Source organism: Capricornis sumatraensis, chromosome 17, assembly GCF_032405125.1.
Source record: "Capricornis sumatraensis isolate serow.1 chromosome 17, serow.2, whole genome shotgun sequence".
NCBI lineage: Eukaryota > Metazoa > Chordata > Mammalia > Artiodactyla > Bovidae > Capricornis > Capricornis sumatraensis.
In genome coordinates, this window is record NC_091085.1 from 61,278,194 (window position 1) to 61,295,759 (window position 17,566).

General features: G+C 40.5%; 1 protein-coding gene across 3 annotated transcripts in view; it reads left to right on the forward strand.

Annotated features, from left to right (window-relative positions):
- Positions 1 to 592: 592 nt before the first annotated feature.
- Positions 593 to 17,566, forward strand: part of TCTN1 (tectonic family member 1) — a 30,720-nt gene continuing 13,746 nt past the window's right edge. For all 3 annotated transcript variants that reach the window (XM_068989666.1, XM_068989667.1, XM_068989668.1), the window contains exons 1-6: positions 593 to 827; positions 4,078 to 4,198; positions 12,186 to 12,316; positions 13,397 to 13,542; positions 15,355 to 15,442; positions 16,997 to 17,106. In XM_068989666.1, the coding sequence (XP_068845767.1) occupies positions 593 to 827; positions 4,078 to 4,198; positions 12,186 to 12,316; positions 13,397 to 13,542; positions 15,355 to 15,442; positions 16,997 to 17,106 (831 nt within the window). The remainder of the gene's footprint in view (positions 828 to 4,077; positions 4,199 to 12,185; positions 12,317 to 13,396; positions 13,543 to 15,354; positions 15,443 to 16,996; positions 17,107 to 17,566) is intronic.

Here is a 17,566-nt window from a genome sequence, read left to right on the forward strand (position 1 = left end):
GGTAAACCAAGTGTAGACACATATGAGATAGAGAAAAATTCAAGGATAGTGATATGATCTCTGTGCTTCAAAAAACCCTATTTTGTAGCTTTAGGAGAGTGGGTCCCAAGATTTCTCTCCCTCCACTGATTGTGTTAGTTGTCCCAAATGCACTGATTGTGTTAGTTGTGTGTTAGATGTGTGTGTTGTCCCAAATGTACTGGTTTTGCATTTGTTAAAAATATTGCTCCCTGAACCCTGCCCTTGGACTGAATCAGAATCCCCTGAGACGGAACCTGGAAATCTACATTTTTAAAACAAGCACTGCAGTCTTCTTGGAAACCACGTGGGGAATTCACAAGCAGGACAGGTCCCCGCCCCTCGTCCCCTCCTCTTTCGGCCCGCCTCGCCCAGGCCCCGCCCGCCTCGCCCAGGCCCCGCCCGCCTCGCCCAGGCCCCGCCCGCCTCGCCCAGGCCCCGCCCTCTGTCCCTACGTCTCTCCAGGCCTACGGTGACCCTTCCCGTGATGCCCCGCGCCCAGCCGCCGCGGTTGCTAGGTAACGCGCGGTCTCCCAGCCACCCAGCCACTGGCCGCTCGGCTTGCGGCTGAGCAATGGGGCCGCGGGCCTTTCCGCGGTTCCTGCTCGTTCTCCTAGCGTGCTGGGCCTCCGTGAGCGCCCAGGCCGGGACCATCCCGGCCGGGACCACCCCGGTGGTAGCGACGGAGGGCCTCAACTCCACCAAACCAGTCCCGACGACTCTCCGACCTGTTTTATCTTCTAAGTCCCCTGAGATCCCCAGGGCTTCCAGGCCCTTCTCCGGCCCCAGACCCGCCCCGATCACAGACGGTGGGTAACCAAGTACCAATTCCTGGGGATCTACAGTGGTTCAACCTGCGGGGGTTGGTAGCCCGGGTGAGGATGTAATAATAGCGATAGTTAACGTTTATTGACCACTTAAAGTGTGCAGTCATTGTTAAGTGTTTCATAGGTATTAATTCTCTCAACAACCCTTAGAGGTAGATGTTATTATCACTGTCATACAGATGAGAAAACCGAAGCTCAGAGAGCCAAGTGAGACAATATAAAAATCTTTAGAAGTGCTTGCAGTGGTCCTGGACGACACTAATGCCAAAAGTGTTAATGAATGAATTCTTGCAGCTTTTCAGTTGAAATTGAAAGTTTCTAGGAAATTGTGGGAATTAAGTGCATAGGATACGTTGAGCTTTTCAATTATGAAAAAGAGATGCAAAAAATCTAGTTTACAGAAAATGACTAGGTCAAGTCCTCCTGTGTTGAGTTGAATGTAGGGAGTTATGGGGTGAGGGGTTATGCCCACTTCTTAAGATTCATCTTTAAGGATAATTAGCATATTTCTCAGAAAATGATCTAATCCTTGAGTTACACAGCTAGTGACTTTTGTAATCTGATTTAACATGGGTGACTTCAGGGGATATCTGACTCCAAAATCGAGCTAACTTCTGTGAATATGCGTTTTTCTGGGGTGAAGGTTCATAGCAGTGGTAGTTTGTCAAATGGGTTTATGATCTCCAAAAAAAAAATCCCTTTTAAGTCCTCTGTAACCCCAATAGATATGCAGTGTTTTTTTTTTTTAATCCCTTCTTAAGAAAAATCTTTCTTAAATTGAGTCAGGCTCAGTATTAGTAAATAAAAAAATCATTGGCTGACCTTCTGAACTCTAGAACTTTACTGAACCATTATTTCTCCTTTATAAATTGTATAGTCTGTCAGAAAAAATACAGGAAACATATTTGCTATTTTAATATAAAAACTTTGTTTTATATTGAAATTGTTGATTTAGCAGGGAAGTTAAGTGATAATTTGGGACAAAATATAGCAGAGTATTCATTATCTGAAATTCTGTTAAGATTTTTTGGGCTGAGTTGCCTTTTATCCATGTAAGTATTTCATTTGTTAATGCACTTTATCCCCCAAATGAAGCTATTCTTGAACCATCATTAATAGGTCATGTGTTCAGGGCTGTTTTTCCAGTATGAGAGGATGAATTTGCACTTTTCCTTTGTCTTTTTAAAGGGCCTCTGGTTAGATCTGTGCAAGTAATGGTAATAAATGACAGCTGACATTTATTAACTACTTCCTGTGTAGCAAGCTCTGTGCTAAGGATTTCATCTGTGGTGTGTCTCATCTAATCCTCCTAACAGTCTAATGATGTTAGGTTGTCACCATTTTCTTTAACTTTTTCTTTTATAACTTTTTAATGTTTAACTTAAAAAAATTTTTTTTAACATTTTCTTTAACTTTTTATTTTTGGCTGCACTGCACAGCATGTAGGAGCTTAGAACCCATGCCTCCTGCACTGGAAGGTAGAGTCTTAACCGCTGGACTACCAGGGAAGTCCCTGGGTTATTGCCATTTTTTAGGTTTATGAATTACTTGCCTCATTTTAGGTCACAACCTAGGTACAGGTTGTAGCAGGAGACTGAGTGGAGAACTGGACCACCCTTTGCAGAATGGGTTACAGGTGCAAGAGAAGGATGATAACTTTGATCTCAAATCTGAGCTCTGTTGGTTAGTACCCTGTAGCTGTGAAGAGGCTTGGAAGAGCAGCTGAGTGCTACTCAGACCCTACGAGTACTCAGCAGATACTTGTTGGCTGATTAAGTACGCTCACCCTTTTTTCTTTCCTAAGTAGAGTTATTAAACACTATTGCTTTGTCCCTAGTAGTCTTACAGCTACTAGGGACCTATAAGGGTTTTAGGTTTTGTAAAATAAATCAAGATTAATTTCAAACACATAAGGCAGGGTGTCTCAACACTATTTTTTACTCAACACTTTAGTGTACATGAGAGGTGTTATAGTTTTCTAAGGACACAAGGGAGTCCTTGGCTAGAGAGAAACATGTAAACTCTAGGGTGGAAACTTTTGTGTCTCTAGGAATGGATTGTGTATTTACTGACAAAAATTTCCTCTTCTTCTGACATTCATCTTCCCAGAGTTTATTATTGTACCTTTTTTGAGGTATATATTTTCTAAAGGTTTTTTTTTTTTTTTTTGCCATACCTCACAGACTGTGAAGTCTGGAGTTCCCTGACCTGGGATTGAACCGCCTTGGTAGTGAGCACCGAGTCCTAATCACTGAACTGCCAGGGAATTCCTTCTAAAGCTTATTTTTATTATAAAATAATTCATAAATGCTAATAAGAATGTTGTATGGATTGTCTACCAGCATTTGCTTGAGATCCCTTTTTAAAATTTATTTTTTGCATGAAATCCTTTTTCAAAAACAAGAAACGACGTTACAAGTAAGGTTGAAGCACTGATCTTACTCCCTCCTTCCAGCAATAATTAAACTACCATGAGTTCAGTGTTTATCATTCTCTTGCTCTGCTATTTAAGTTTCCCCTCACCGCCACACCTCCCCGTTTGACAGCCTGAAACAGGGAATTAAAAATCCAGATGGTCATCATTATTAAAAATTAAAACTTGCTAAGTGGGGCTTCTACCTCTTCCCATGTTTTTACTGTCTGAATTACCAAAGATATTTCTAGAACCCCAAGTACAAGGAACCTGAGCCAGCGTTATTCTTGGCCAATAGCCTGTGAAAATGGACTCAGCTTCAAAGCTGCAGGTGACATCTGAGGAGAGGAACAAAATTGAGAACTTTGATTCTTGGTAGCCTTAAGTGGGCCCTTCCTCTGAATTGGAATCTCCAGAGGAGCTTAGAAATCTGCAATATTAAACCGATGGTTCTTATGGTCAGGCAAGTGATTTACTGTGTTGATTCTTAAACCTATTTTAATTATCAGCATCACCTGGAAAGTGTTTGAAAGGACCAGGTGTGTGGGTTTCACAGTTAGCTTATCAAATCAGAGTCTTTGTAGGGAGAGTGCAAACAGAACTTTCCAAGTGAGTCAGATGATCGGCCACTTTGGGAAAATCTCAGATGGAGGAGTGCTCAAACTGACTCATTTCACTTCGCAGATTTCCCCCAAAGTGCAATAGGAAGAATAAAATGGACCTTTGTATGAGATGGACTTTTGGTACTTTGGAGTGGCAGGGGGCAGTCACTACCTGCAGATTGTGACGCTCTGCGCCCCACCTCTCTTGTTTCTGTAGTTGCTGCTCTGTGTGTCTGTGACTTGTCTCCAGCACAGTGTGACGTCAACTGCTGTTGTGATCCTGATTGCAGCTCCGTGGATTTCAGTGTCTTTTCTGCCTGCTCAATTCCAGTTGTCACGTAAGTTTGTAACATGAAGTTTTGATAAAATTGGACCAAGATTATAAAATCTGGGGACAGACAGTGAAAACTCCTCCAGGCTGAAAAAACCCAAATCACCCCAGGCTGATTTCCTGAATTCTGCATCTTTCAGAAGCCATGCTGTTGAAATCAGTGTATTGAAGAGTTATTGTTTAGTCACTAAGTCGTGTCCAGCTCTTTACTGACTGAGCCACCAGGGAAGCCCTCGTGTCCAACTCTTGTCACCCCATGGACTGTAGCCCGCCAGGCTCCTCTCTATGGGGTTTCCCAGGCAAGAAGACTGGAGTGGGTTGCCATTTCCTTCTCCAGGGAATCTTCTGACACAGGGATCAAACTCCTGCATCCGCGGATGGGTGCTTTACCACTGAGCCACCTGGGAAGCCTGTGTAGAACAGTATCTATCCCTTATTTGCATTCAGCCAGATGATAGTGCAGGCAAAAGAGAAGTGAGAGTGTACTTTTCACAAAGGTTATAATGAAATCTCTGTGTTCAGAGATTGAATTACGTTTCACTTTGATTTGTAAACAAATAAGGTGTCACGTTTTTGTATCTGTGAGTTAGTGTCAGGTATAGCCTAGGGTGAAAAGTGCAGTTAAATTTTACAGCTTTTGTTGTGGACATAATTCTCTAACGAAAATTAGAAAGGAAAGCTTTGTTTATACCTTTCTAGGAGATGAATCTACGAGGAATTCTCACAGTTCACATTGTGTAGGAGAATAATGGAAAATGACATTCCCAGTCGATTGCAAGATAAACAGTTTCTTCTGAGTTACCTGGTTTTTGTAATTCTGATTTCAAAGCTTTTTGATAAAATAATAGCACTTATAAAAAGTTAATTTATTCAGGATGGGACCAGTTTATTATTCAGAGATAGCCAATTTAAATTCAGTCTTGTACTAAGTTTTAGCAGTTGAAATTTGATAGGTTGAATGCTTTTTTGGAAGCACAGTGTGTTTTTCCCATGAGAAACTATTTTATTGACCAATAGGAAATCCAATCTACTTCCGATGTTAAAATGCCTGGAGCATGGGGTGTTGTAGTCAGATTATTTTTCTGGCTCCCTGAACTATACTGTGGTTCAGTCTTTGTTGAAATCATTCTGTATTCCTGCATTAGTAAGTTCCAGGAGCTTGAGAGTGAGATATCTGTTCTGATTTGCGGTCATTATTTAGAATGTAGTTCTTAAGAAATAGCCAATACTGTAATTTTAGATATAGACTATTTAGAATGGGGGTCAAGCCAACTTTTTCTGTAAAAAGCCACATAATGAACACTTGAAGCTCTGCAGGCTGTGTGGGCTCTGTTGCAGCTTTTCAACTCTGCCACTGTTGAGCAAAAGCAGGCATGTAATGAATGGGCGTGACTACATTTCAGTAAAACTTATTTACAAGATTAAGTGTAGTTTGTGGCACCATGGGTTAGAAATCAGAACTGAATTCGTAGTGCCCTCAGGAAAGAACTTGAGGTTTTTTTTGAGTTAGTTTTGCTTGTGACCTTCTACTAAATATGAAGTATAGAAATAATGAAAACTAACAGTCCTAATCTCAAAAACGACACAATGATCTCTGTTCGTCTCCAAGGCAAACCATTCAATATCACGGTAATCCAAGTCTATGCCCCAACCAGTAATGCTGAAGAAGCTGAAGTTGAATGGTTCTATGAAAACCTACAAGACCTTTTAGAACTAACACCCCAAAAAGATGTCCTTTTCATTATAGGGGACTGGAATGCAAAAGTAGGAAGTCAAGAAACACCTGGAGTAACAGGTAAATTTGGCCTTGGAATACGGAATGAAGCAGGGCACAGACTAATAGAGTTTTGCCAAGAAACTGCACTGGTCATAGCAAACACCCTCTTCCAACAACATGAGAAGACTCTACACATGGACATCACCAGATGGTCAACACCAAAATCAGATTGATTATATTCTTTGCAGCCAAAGATGGAGAAGCTCTATACAGTCAACAAAAACAAGACCAGGAACTGACTGTGGCTCAGATCATGAACGCCTTATTACCAAATTCAGATTCAAATTGAAGAAAGTAGGGAAAACCGCTAGGCCATTCAGTATGACTTAAGTCAAATCCCTTATGATTATACAGTGGAAGTGAAAAATAGATTTAAGGGCCTAGATCTGATAGATAGAGTGCCTGATGAACTATGGAATGAGGTTCATGACATTGTACAGGAGACAGGGATCAAGACCATCCCCATGGAAAAGAAATGCAAAAAAGCAAAATGACTGTCTGGGGAGGCCTTACAAATAGCTGTAAAAAGAAGAGAGGCGAAAAGCAAAGGAGAAAGGAAAGATATAAGCATCTGAATACAGAGTTCCAGAGAATAGCAAGAAGAGATAAGAAAGCCTTCTTCAGTGATCAATGCAAAGAAATAGAGGAACAGAATGGGAAAGACTAGAGATCTCTTCAAGAAAATTAGAGATACCAAGGGAACATTTCATGCAAAGATGGGCTCGATAAAGGACAGAAATGGTATGGACCTAACAGAAGCAGAAGATATTAAGAAGAGGTGGCAAAATACACAGAAGAGCTGTACAAAAAAGATCTTCACGACCCAGATAATCATGATGGTATGATCACTAATCAAGAGCCAGACATCCTGGAATGTGAAGTCAAGTGGGCCTTGGAAAGCATTGGTACGAACAAAGTTAGTGGAGGTGATGGAATTCCAGTTGAGCTATTTCAAATCCTGAAAGATGATGCTGTGAAAGTGGTGCACTCAGTATGCCAGCAAATTTGGAAAACTCAGCAGTGGCCACAGGACTGGAAAAGGTCAGTTTTCATTTCAATTCTAAAGAAAGGCAATGCCAAAGAATGCTCAAACTACTGCACAATTGCACTCATCTCACATGCTAGTAAAGTAATGCTCAAAATTCTCCAAGCCAGGCTTCAACAATACATGAACCGTGAACTTCCAGATGTTCAAGCTGATTTTAGAAAAGGCAGAGGAACCAGAGATCAAATTGCCAACATCCACTGGATCATGGAAAAAGCAAGAGAGTTCCAGAAAAACATCTACTTCTGCTTTATTGACTATGCCAAGCCTTTAACTGTGTGGATCCAATAAACTGTGGAAAATTCTGAGAGCGATGGGAATACCAGACTACCTGACCTGCCTCTTGAGAAATCTGTATGCAGGTCAGGAAGCAACAGTTAGAACTGGACATGGAACAACAGACTGGTTCCAAATAGGAAAAGGAGTACGTCAAGGCTGTATATTGTCACCCTGCTTATTTAACTTATATGCAGAGTACATCATGAGAAATGCTGGACTGGAAGAAACACAAGCTGGAATCAAGATTGCCGGGAGAAACATCAGTAACCTCAGATATGAGATGACACCACCATTATGGCAGAAAGTGAAGAGGAACTCAAAAGCCTCTTGATGAAAGTGAAAGAGGAGAGTGAAAAAGTTGGCTTAAAGCTCAACATTCAGAAAATGAAGATAATGGCATCCGGTCCCATATTTCATGGGAAATAGATGGGGAAACAGTGGAAACAGTGTCAGACTTTATTTTGGGAGGGCTCCAAAATCACTGCAGATGGTGACTGCGGCCATGAAATTAAAAGACGCTTACTCCTTGGAAGGAAAGTTATGACCAACCTAGATAGCATATTCAAAAGCAGAGACATTACTTTGCCAACTAAGGTCCGTCTAGTCAAGGCTATGGTTTTTCCAGTAGTCGTGTGGATGTGAGGGTTGGACTGTTAAGAAGGCTGAGCACCGAAGAATTGATGCTTTTGAACTGTGGTGTTGGAGAAGACTCTTGAGAGTCCCTTGGACTGCAAGGAGATCCAACCAGTCCATTCTGAAGGAGATCAACCCTGGGATTTCTTTGGAAGGAATGATGCTAAAGCTGAAACTCCAGTACTTTGGCCACCTCATGGGAAGAGTTGACTCATTGGAAAAGACTTTGATGCTGGGAGGGATTGGGGGCAGGAGGAGAAGGGGACGACAGAGGATGCGTTGGCTGGATGGCATCACGGACTCGATGGACGTGAGTCTGAGTGAACTCTGGGAGTTGGTGATGGACAGGGAGGCCTGGCGTACTGCGATTCATGGGGTCACAAAAAGACTGAGCGACTGAACTGAACTGAACTGAACAATCCTAATTAGTTAGGTGTTCTTGTTATAGATTCCAGTTCATAGAAGATTTATTTATATATACAAACTGTCATAAACAAGTCTTACCATTCAAAAAATTATAAATTTATCATTAAGATTAGTGGATTAGTGTCTTTTCCCCCTCATTAGATGTAAGCTTCTTGAGAGTAAGAATTATGTTATATCATTTATCTCTAGTGCCTAGGATAGCTCCTACCATGTAGTTGGTCTTCATTAAAAGTGAGTTGAATGGATGAATGAATTTCTCTGCTCTACCCTTAACTGACCCTTGAGTGTCCCTTTGACTTCTCTACTGTCGTTATTTCAGGCAGAAACCCATGTCGGAAACCTAGAGGCTCCCCTGACTTGTGCCTCTTCCTTGCCTTCTCACGCTAAGCTGTCTCTTGCAGTTCACCATACCTTTCTTGAGCACCTCTCGTGTGCCAGTGCCAGGGATTTAAAGACAAGTGAGACATGGTCCTGTCTTCAAAGAGCTCATTGAGTAAAGGAGACAAACTAGCGGATGGCAGTTTCTGCACCAAACTCTAGGAGAACTGAGAGGAGTGGGCTCTAACCCAGGCAGCTGGATGAGGGAGGTCTTTCTAGAAAAGTAGCTGAGCCGAGTCGTGAAGGACAAGTGAAGTTGGTCAGCATGGAACCAGGAAGGACATTCCTGTCCGAGGGAGCCACATGGCAGATTCCTGGGGCTGAAGGAGTATAGACTGTTGCCTTAACTGCAGGTTGCTCAGCATGGCTGAGGAAGGGTGGAGCCAGAGGAGTGTGGGGAAGGGCAGGGGTCAAGTCCTGAGGGGCCTTGTGTGTATGCTGAGGGGTTTGGATTTCTCCTGGCTTCTTCAGCAGGCTGGGGAGTGAGGGGATCAGATCCCCAATTTAGTAAATTCTGCAGCAGCATGGACAGTGGCTCCCAGGGGCCAGGCCTGGTGGCAGGGAACCAAGAAGGAAGCTATTGCAGATGAGGATTAAGTGTCCCCCTCTCACTCAGAAGGCTGTGACGGTGGGACTAGAGAGAAGTGTACGGATGCGATGTTGATTCACTGCACAGGAGTAGAGCGCTACTGACTGGAAGGGGGGTCAAGAGTCCCATTCTGCTGAATCTTCCTCCATGATTGCCCTCACGTCTGTCCGTTCCTGCTCCCTTCCTCCTCATAAGCTCACGCCTCATCTTGTCACTCCCTTTCTAAAGAACCTTCGAAAACTCTCATTACCTATAGAATCCATAACCTGCGTTCATATCCATCCCAGCCTCTCTCACATCTTATTTCCTAGCATCCCCATCTGGAATCCTTCGTCCAGTGCAGCTTTGGTACCCTGTTTTCTAAACCTGTCAGTACAGTACCTGTCCTTGGCCAGTGCCTTTCCTGCACTTGGATTAGCCTCCCATTCCCTCTCTGTCTGACTCCTCATCGTTTAAGGCCCAGTGTGACTCGTAGATTTTCAGTGCTGGATCTTTTCTTATTTATACTACTCATGGTTTTTCCAAAATACTCTTTATGCCCATGATAGCAACTCATTTACCATTAGAACTATACAGAGCATTTGGAAAAGAGGCCAGTTACAAAATAAATCAGTCCCCCAGCAATACCCATTCCAGAAATATAGTGGAAATAGATTCTAATCATAACACCAATAGAAATATAACATCATAGAATTAAACTTAACTATTCAGAATTTATGTGAAGAAAACCTCAAGATATAATGAGACATAAAACACTTGAATAAATGGAGAGATTTAGTCTGTGTAGTGGGATGGGTAGAATCATTACTTACTTGCATATTTCAATTTATTAGAATGTAATTCCAGTCAGATGGGAGAGGGATAATGTGTCAAAATGATTCTAAAATTCATCTGGAAGAATAAACAGATGAGAACAGCCAAGACGTTATTGAATAAGAAGAGCAAACTACTAGGTTTAAAGCATTTGTAACACTATAATATTGAATATAATGTGTATTAATTCATTATGGATAAGTAGGTCATTGAAAAAGAATAGAAAGGCCAAAAATCAGTTGTGTGTACTGATTTTACACCAGCCAATTTTCTTAAAGTATTTTTTTCTACATAAGTATTTAATGTAAACATGGTATTGTAAACATGGTATTTCACATCTGTGGAGTAAAGGTTGGATCATTCAGTAAATGATGCAGGATGATTATTGAAAAACTAACATTAGATTCCTGCTTCATAGAGTTACACTGAAGTAAATTACCAACAGGTAATTTTTTTCATAAAAAATTAACGAATGAAGAATATATGTGAAATTTATTAATCTTGGGTTAGGGAAATGTCTTTTTTTTTTTTTTTTGGCCACTCTGTACAGCCTGTGGGATCTTAGTTTCCCGACAGGGATCGAATGCATGCCTCCTGCAATGGAAGTGGAGAGTCTTAACTGCTAGACTGCCAGGGAAGTCCCGGGTAATGTCTTTTAAGATAAACCCAAAGGCAATCTATAAAAGAAAAGGTTGACAACTTCATTATTTTTAAAAAAATCGGTTAATCATACCTAAATTAAAAGGGGAATGATTATAAAAAAAAAAAAAAAACTTCTGTGTGACAAAAAAAAACACTATAAAACTGAAAGGTTAACAAACTAGGAAGAAATATTTCTAACACTCAGAAGGGATTCATAATATGAGTTCTTAGAAGTCAAGAAGATAAAAAAAAAGTCAAGAAGACAAACGTTCTCATAAAAATTAATCAACTCATGAAGAAATACCAGTGAGCAATAACCATATGGAAAAATATTTAACCTTACTAGTAAAAGAGAAAATTCAGATTAAAACAATGAGATAACAGGCTTTTGCCCGTGAAATTAGCAAATGGTAAAAACTGGTAACATGCGGTCTTGGCAAGGGTACAGCAACATAGGTGCTCTTGTTACTGCAGTGTTGGTGAGGTGGCATCTTGCCTTTCTGGAAGGCAGTCTGGTAGCAAGTCTCAAAAGCCTCAAATTTTGTACCTACCTTTTGACCCAGCAATTCCATTTCAGGAGATATTGCCTTAGGAAATAACTGGAGACATTAATACAAATGTATGTACAAGGGTGTCACTAAACCATTATATATAATCAGGAGAAGTTATAAACAGCCTAGGTCAGTGGTAGAGGATTGGTTAAAAAAAATTGGGAAAAGCTTAAGAAATTGGTATACAGTGAAACCATATAATAATACAAAAACATTTGATGATATGGGAACTATTGGGCACTCTATATTAAGTGGGAAAAGGCCTTAAAGTGGTATGTAATATAATCTCATTTTTGTTGTATCTCCCTAAACCATGTCTGTATCTATATCAAATTGATTAGGTTTGTTAAGCCTGGGATTGGTTGAAGACTTGACTATACCACAGTTTCTAAGCCCCCAAACTTCCAGATGATGTTACTTTTTCTCATTTTCACATTCATTCATTGAAGACAGCTTTATTCTAAAGACAAGGAATTTTGGATCCATTCTGGGTACTTATAAACAGTCTGAAGTTCTGCAGAATTTTATATAATTGAATATTCCATCAGAGTTTGCACGGTTCATTTACATCAAAATCATTTCTCATCTGTATTCCATACTTGACAAGATTTCCTTAAAGGTTATTCTAGTTGTCTTAATATTTTCACTGTTAGAGGAGAAAGTTTAAAGTGCCGAACATTTTAACACTGAATAAACTAAGTAAAAGTGGATTCAATTCTAACATCACACTTTCATAAATAGCCTCCATGTAGTTGTTAACTTAGTGCAGTGCAAGCATCTGACAGCTCTAAAATAGTCTTGCTAAGATTGTGTGCTTGTGCCTTAAAACTTTGTCTTATTATTATTTTTTTTAATTTTCAGGGGTGATAGTCACTTTTGTAGTCAAAAAGCAGCTGTCTATTCATTGAATTTAACAGCAGACCCACCTCAGAGAGTATTTAAACTTGTCGACCAGATCAACCCATCTATTTTCTGTGTTCATATTACAAACTGTAAGTATTTGATATTGGTATACTGTGTGAAACTCTGGAAAGTTTTTTCTTTTAAAAGTTGTTTTATGGGAAAATGTCACATCAAATTAGATTTAAAACAGTTATTCTATGGTTTGGCTAGAGGTTATCCTGAGGCCATTCCACAGACAACTGCAAGTAACTTTATAAACCTGTGGCTATGCACATTTTCTTTAATTGTGCTTTTGTAGTTGTCTTTTGAAATCTCGTGCTTAATTCTCATATTTTATTTCAAAGGTGTTTATAAAATGTAGACATGCCTAAGAATCTAGATTTATTTGTGTGTGTATGTGTGTGTGTGCATTTCCTCCTGATTTAATGGTTGAGAGTCAGGTTCAGCTTTGGTTTCAATTTCCTTTTTTCTCTTTTATTTTTACTAAGGGTATTTGCATGAAAACAGGATCTTTATTTTTATCTGAGCATTTAGCTCAATTAGATGTCTAGTTCCAAAGTATAAGACATTATCAAGATCAGAGACACATTCATGGTTTTATCAATTAAGCTTTATCATCTTTTCCGAATGTCTTTATATTTTGGCTTTGTCCCCTTGCACTTAAAAATTTAGGTGGATGCTCTGTGGTTTGTAATCTGCAGTAATGGCTGGTCAGTCACTGTAACAGGCCCAGTGAATATAACCAGCCTGTTCCCTCCTCCTCCCACTTCTCACGCACAGAGCGCATCATTGTCCTGGGCTTTGGAGGTGGCTGTGTGAGGGTAGAAACAGGATTTTTCATTCCCCTAGCCATCTGGAGAGAGTTGCCCCTGAGAGGTTTATGCAGTTTATGAGTCCATGGACTGGAGAAAGAGATTGATTGTTATTGGCTTCTGTTGTGCTGTTTACCTGCAGGCCTTAGAAACTCTTGCTTCCACAGTAGAGAAAGAGGCCATGCCTGGGGAGTCTGTTTAATAAGATGCCAGAAATCTTGGGGGAAGTGAATAGGGACATTTAAATTTTTACAGCAGCCTTACTGCTACTAAAGATTGTTTCCTAAATACTATGTATACTTATATGCTATACATATTATATTTTATACTGATTTAAAATACTTTTTCTAAAAACAGATAAACCTGCATTATCCTTTATTAATCCAGAAGTGACTGATGAAAGCAGTTTTGATAAATTGATGAAAGCACCTAATGGTTTTTCACTGAATGCAGAATCAGGTGTTTCAACCAGACTGGATGCTCCCCAAACTGCAAAATATGAGGTGAGCCAGGAACTTAAGTCCACTCATCCCGTCATAAATATCTTGTCTTTATAAGTATGTTCCCAGTAAGCTAGCTTCCCTGAGACACAGAATTGATATTATAAACCAGGAAACAATGTTTATGCCTGTAGATCAAAAATCATGAAAATTAAAATTGAGTAGTTGAATTTTAACATAGAGTTTTGAGGCATATATTCTCTGGTAAGCTTTCATGTATCTCTGCAGAATTTTTTCTTCTCTACCTCAAAAGATGCAGCCAAGTGGTTGAGAGAGGCTGCTGGAAACAGAGAGGATGGGCTGGAGGCCGGCGCCTCTTCTCAGAGTTGTGCGTAGTTTTACAGACTTTGGGAAGATGTGTGGTATTTGTTATCCATCCCTCCATAAGCCTTTAAATATGTTGTGTGTTAAATTTGACTAAATGTCATAATTTTTGGAAGCATCTTTTTAAAAGAGAAGTATAAAACAACCTGTGCTAGTTCTACAAGGTGAAGGTATAGAAGCCCAGAAGTAAAAATGGAAAGGTCCCCATCTCCGATTAAAACCAAAGCACGCTGCAAGGAAATTCCCTGGTGGGCCAGTGGCTGGGTCTCAGCGTTTCCACTGCAGATGGCCCAAGTTCAGTCCTTGGTTGGGCAAGTAAGATCCTGTAAACCATGTGCTGCTAAGTCACTTCAGTCATGTCCGACTCTGTGCGACCCCATAGACGGCAGCCCATCAGGCTCCCCTGTCCCTGGGATTCTCCAGGCAAGAACACTGGAGTGGGTTGCCATTCCCTTCCCCAATGCATGAAAGTGAAAAGTGAAAGGGAAGTCGCTCAGTCGTGTGGGACTCTTAGCGACCCCATAGACTACAGCCCACCAGGCTCCTCCGCCCATGGGATTTTCCTTGGCCAAAAACAAATAAACAGTGTACACTGAAAATCACTGTTAACAGATGGGTGTATATTCCCGGTTTTTTAGTGCATCTACTAAAATATACATATAATATTGCACAGAAATGAAATTTCTAGTTATCCACATTGTGCTATAAATTTGCTTTTTTATTCACGATCAATTTTATGCATCTTCCCATGTCACTATAAAAGTGGCCATTTCTGGAGCATTTCCCACCTGCCAGGCACTGGGCAGAGCTCTTCAGACATCACTGTACACAACCCTGGGAAGGATACTTCACTTTAAGTGAAGTCCCCATTTAAGTGTTGAGGAAAACATAGGTATAGGAAGGAGCTAGTGTTGGAGCTGCATTTTACTGATACAGAGTATTCCTTCCAGGGATGTGTCATTATTTATTACTGAGCCATTCCACTATCTAATAGACATTCATTTCAAGTTTTTGCTATTATAACTAATCCACAATAAAAATTCTTATAGATATTTTTTTGTCTGATTAAATCCATAAGTATGTTCCTATAAATGGGTTAACTTAGTCAAAATGAATGGAAATTTAAAATACCAATACCAGCTTGCCCTCCAGAAAGACTGCAGGAGTTTATTCTCTCAGCTCTAGTGAAGGAGAGGGCTTGTTCCCTGCTTGCTGGCACCTGTGTCAGCCTTTTAGATAACATTCCAGTGGGATAGAAGTAGAATAGCCTAGAATAAAAAAGCCTGCAAATTCTGTAACATGCATACACAGAAACACACAGCCTTTAAAGGAAAAGGGTGGGGCAGCTAGAGGTTTGCTCCCTGCGGGCAGGGACCACATCTGTTTTTTAATCATCCCTGCAGTGCTGCTCATCACGTAGTAGCTGTGTAGTGAGTGTTGAACGGATGCCTTAGTAGCACCCTGACAGCTGTTGGTTGTTCTGTTTTGCAGTATGGGGTTCTTCTGCAGACTTCAGATTCATTTTTGAGATTTCCATCTCCCCTTACGTCATCTCTGTGCACTGATAATAACCCTGCAGGTAAGAGAGTGGGCATTTTTCTTTTTCTCTGCAAACAGAGTTCGCTCTTAGTTTAAATTTATAGCAATCATAATAAACAAACTTTGTAACTGGAAACAGAGTCTTAGAGTTGAAAGACACTTCAGAGATTGTATAGTTCAGTCCCTCCCCCTCACCCCTGCCCAGTGCCAGAATCTTTTCTGCCACCTGTGGTCACTGCTTGAGCATTCGTAGTGATGGGGAACTCACTACCTGTAACCAGCCCACTCAGTTCTTTAACTCTTGAGGTGTTGGAAAGTTCTTTTCTTTTGTCACTGGAGCAGAAGTTTGTCAATAGCTAACATTGATTAACTGTGTGCTGGGTGTTGCGTTAAGCGCTTGCATGTGTTTTCCCATTGATCCTCACGATGATCCTCTCAGGGAGGGTTAGCTTCATTTTTTAGATGAGGAAACTGAGAAGATGAGATCAGTTTCTTACTCAGGCAGTGGTGAAGCAGGGATGCAACCCACGCAGCTGCCTCCCATGGGTCCTGCTTCTCCTTCAGGAGCATCGTAGACTCTGGAGTAACTGCTCTTGGCAGCAGAAGGCAGTAGGCCTGGCTCTCCCATCCTTAGCCAGCCTCACTATGCGGAAGCCCGCTAAGCTGTGGATGATAGCGTGTGGTCTAAGGAAGCAACACTTGCTACATGAAGAAAAATGTGTTCTGTTGAAGAGGCTTAACCTTGCTCACACAGTAGGAGCAGTGTAATTTGGAACCAAACTGAGTTACCATTTCCACCTAATGGATTGCAAAGCGTAAAGAAATTTAATGCTGTGGAGAAGTAGGCGCTTGTTTATATCGCTGGTGGGACTGAAAATTGGTACAGCCTTGGTGAAGGGCACTTGGGCAACATACATCAAAACTGCAGACAGATATGCCCTTTAACTTAGCTGCTCTACGTCTAGAAGTTGGTCCTACAGAAGCTCTGGCCCACATGCAGAATGGCAGATTGCAGCATTGTTAGAGCAAAACTGGAGACAACTGCCATGAGTGGGGAACTGGTCGGATAGATTATGGTGTGTCTGTAATAGAATACGAGTTATCCCTAAAAAGGGGAGGAGGAAGCTCTTCATATTGAGATAGACTGAACTCCAAGATACCTTGCTCAGTGAAAAAGACAAAGGGCAGAATATATGTTGTGAGTTTGTTTCCAAAAGGGGAAAGAAATACTTTAAAAAAAAGTGTGTGTGTATACACACACAGACACAGACACACACACACACTTTCTGAAAATACCATAGGATATTCCCAGAAAGATACATAAGAAACTTCATGCAGACTCTCTCTGGGGAAGGGGACTGGTGGTTGCTGGGGGTTAGGGGTTGGAGGAAGACAACTCCTCAAATCTTTCTCTGAATTTTGAATCATGTGACTCTGTTACATATTTGAAAAATAATTTTTTATACTCTATCTGAAGCATAATTGTATACATGTCATCACTTTGCAGTTTTACTTAGATTACAATTTCTTAGTTAGAAATTTTTCTTCTTTTTGATTTTTTTTCCTTTTCCCTTGGGAATGTTATGATTTCCAGCATTTCTGGTTAACCAAGCTGTTAAGTGCACCAGGAGGATGAATCTGGAATATTGTGAAGAAATGGAAACCCTGAGCATGGCTTATTACAGCAGCCCTAGAATTTTGAGGGTAAGAATTATTTTGAGGTAAAACTCGATTCATTGGGTTTATTTTCTGTTCTTTGTACCCTTTAAAAATATGACAAGTAGAGAATCATTTCAGTACATGAGTGACACTCAGAATTTTTCTTCTCCAGTTCTTTGGTGTACTGATACCAAAGATATTGAAATAATCACTTAAAATAATTTTTATATAATTGGCTCATAATTTGCTTTCATTTTTTTTCTTTTTTGCATTCATTCATTTTGATGGTAACCACTAATGTCTATCTCCTGAATTTAAAAAAAAACCTTTATTAATAACCAAAACTTTCAGAATTATAAAAACATCTAATGATGTCTGTCACAGAAATGATCATACTAGCACCAAAAAGTTATATTTCTGATTGGCAGAGAAATACCCAGGAAAGGACAGGAGATAGGTTTGCTGGAGAAAGAGAAGCAGCCCTTTGTTCCTGGTTGTGGCGACT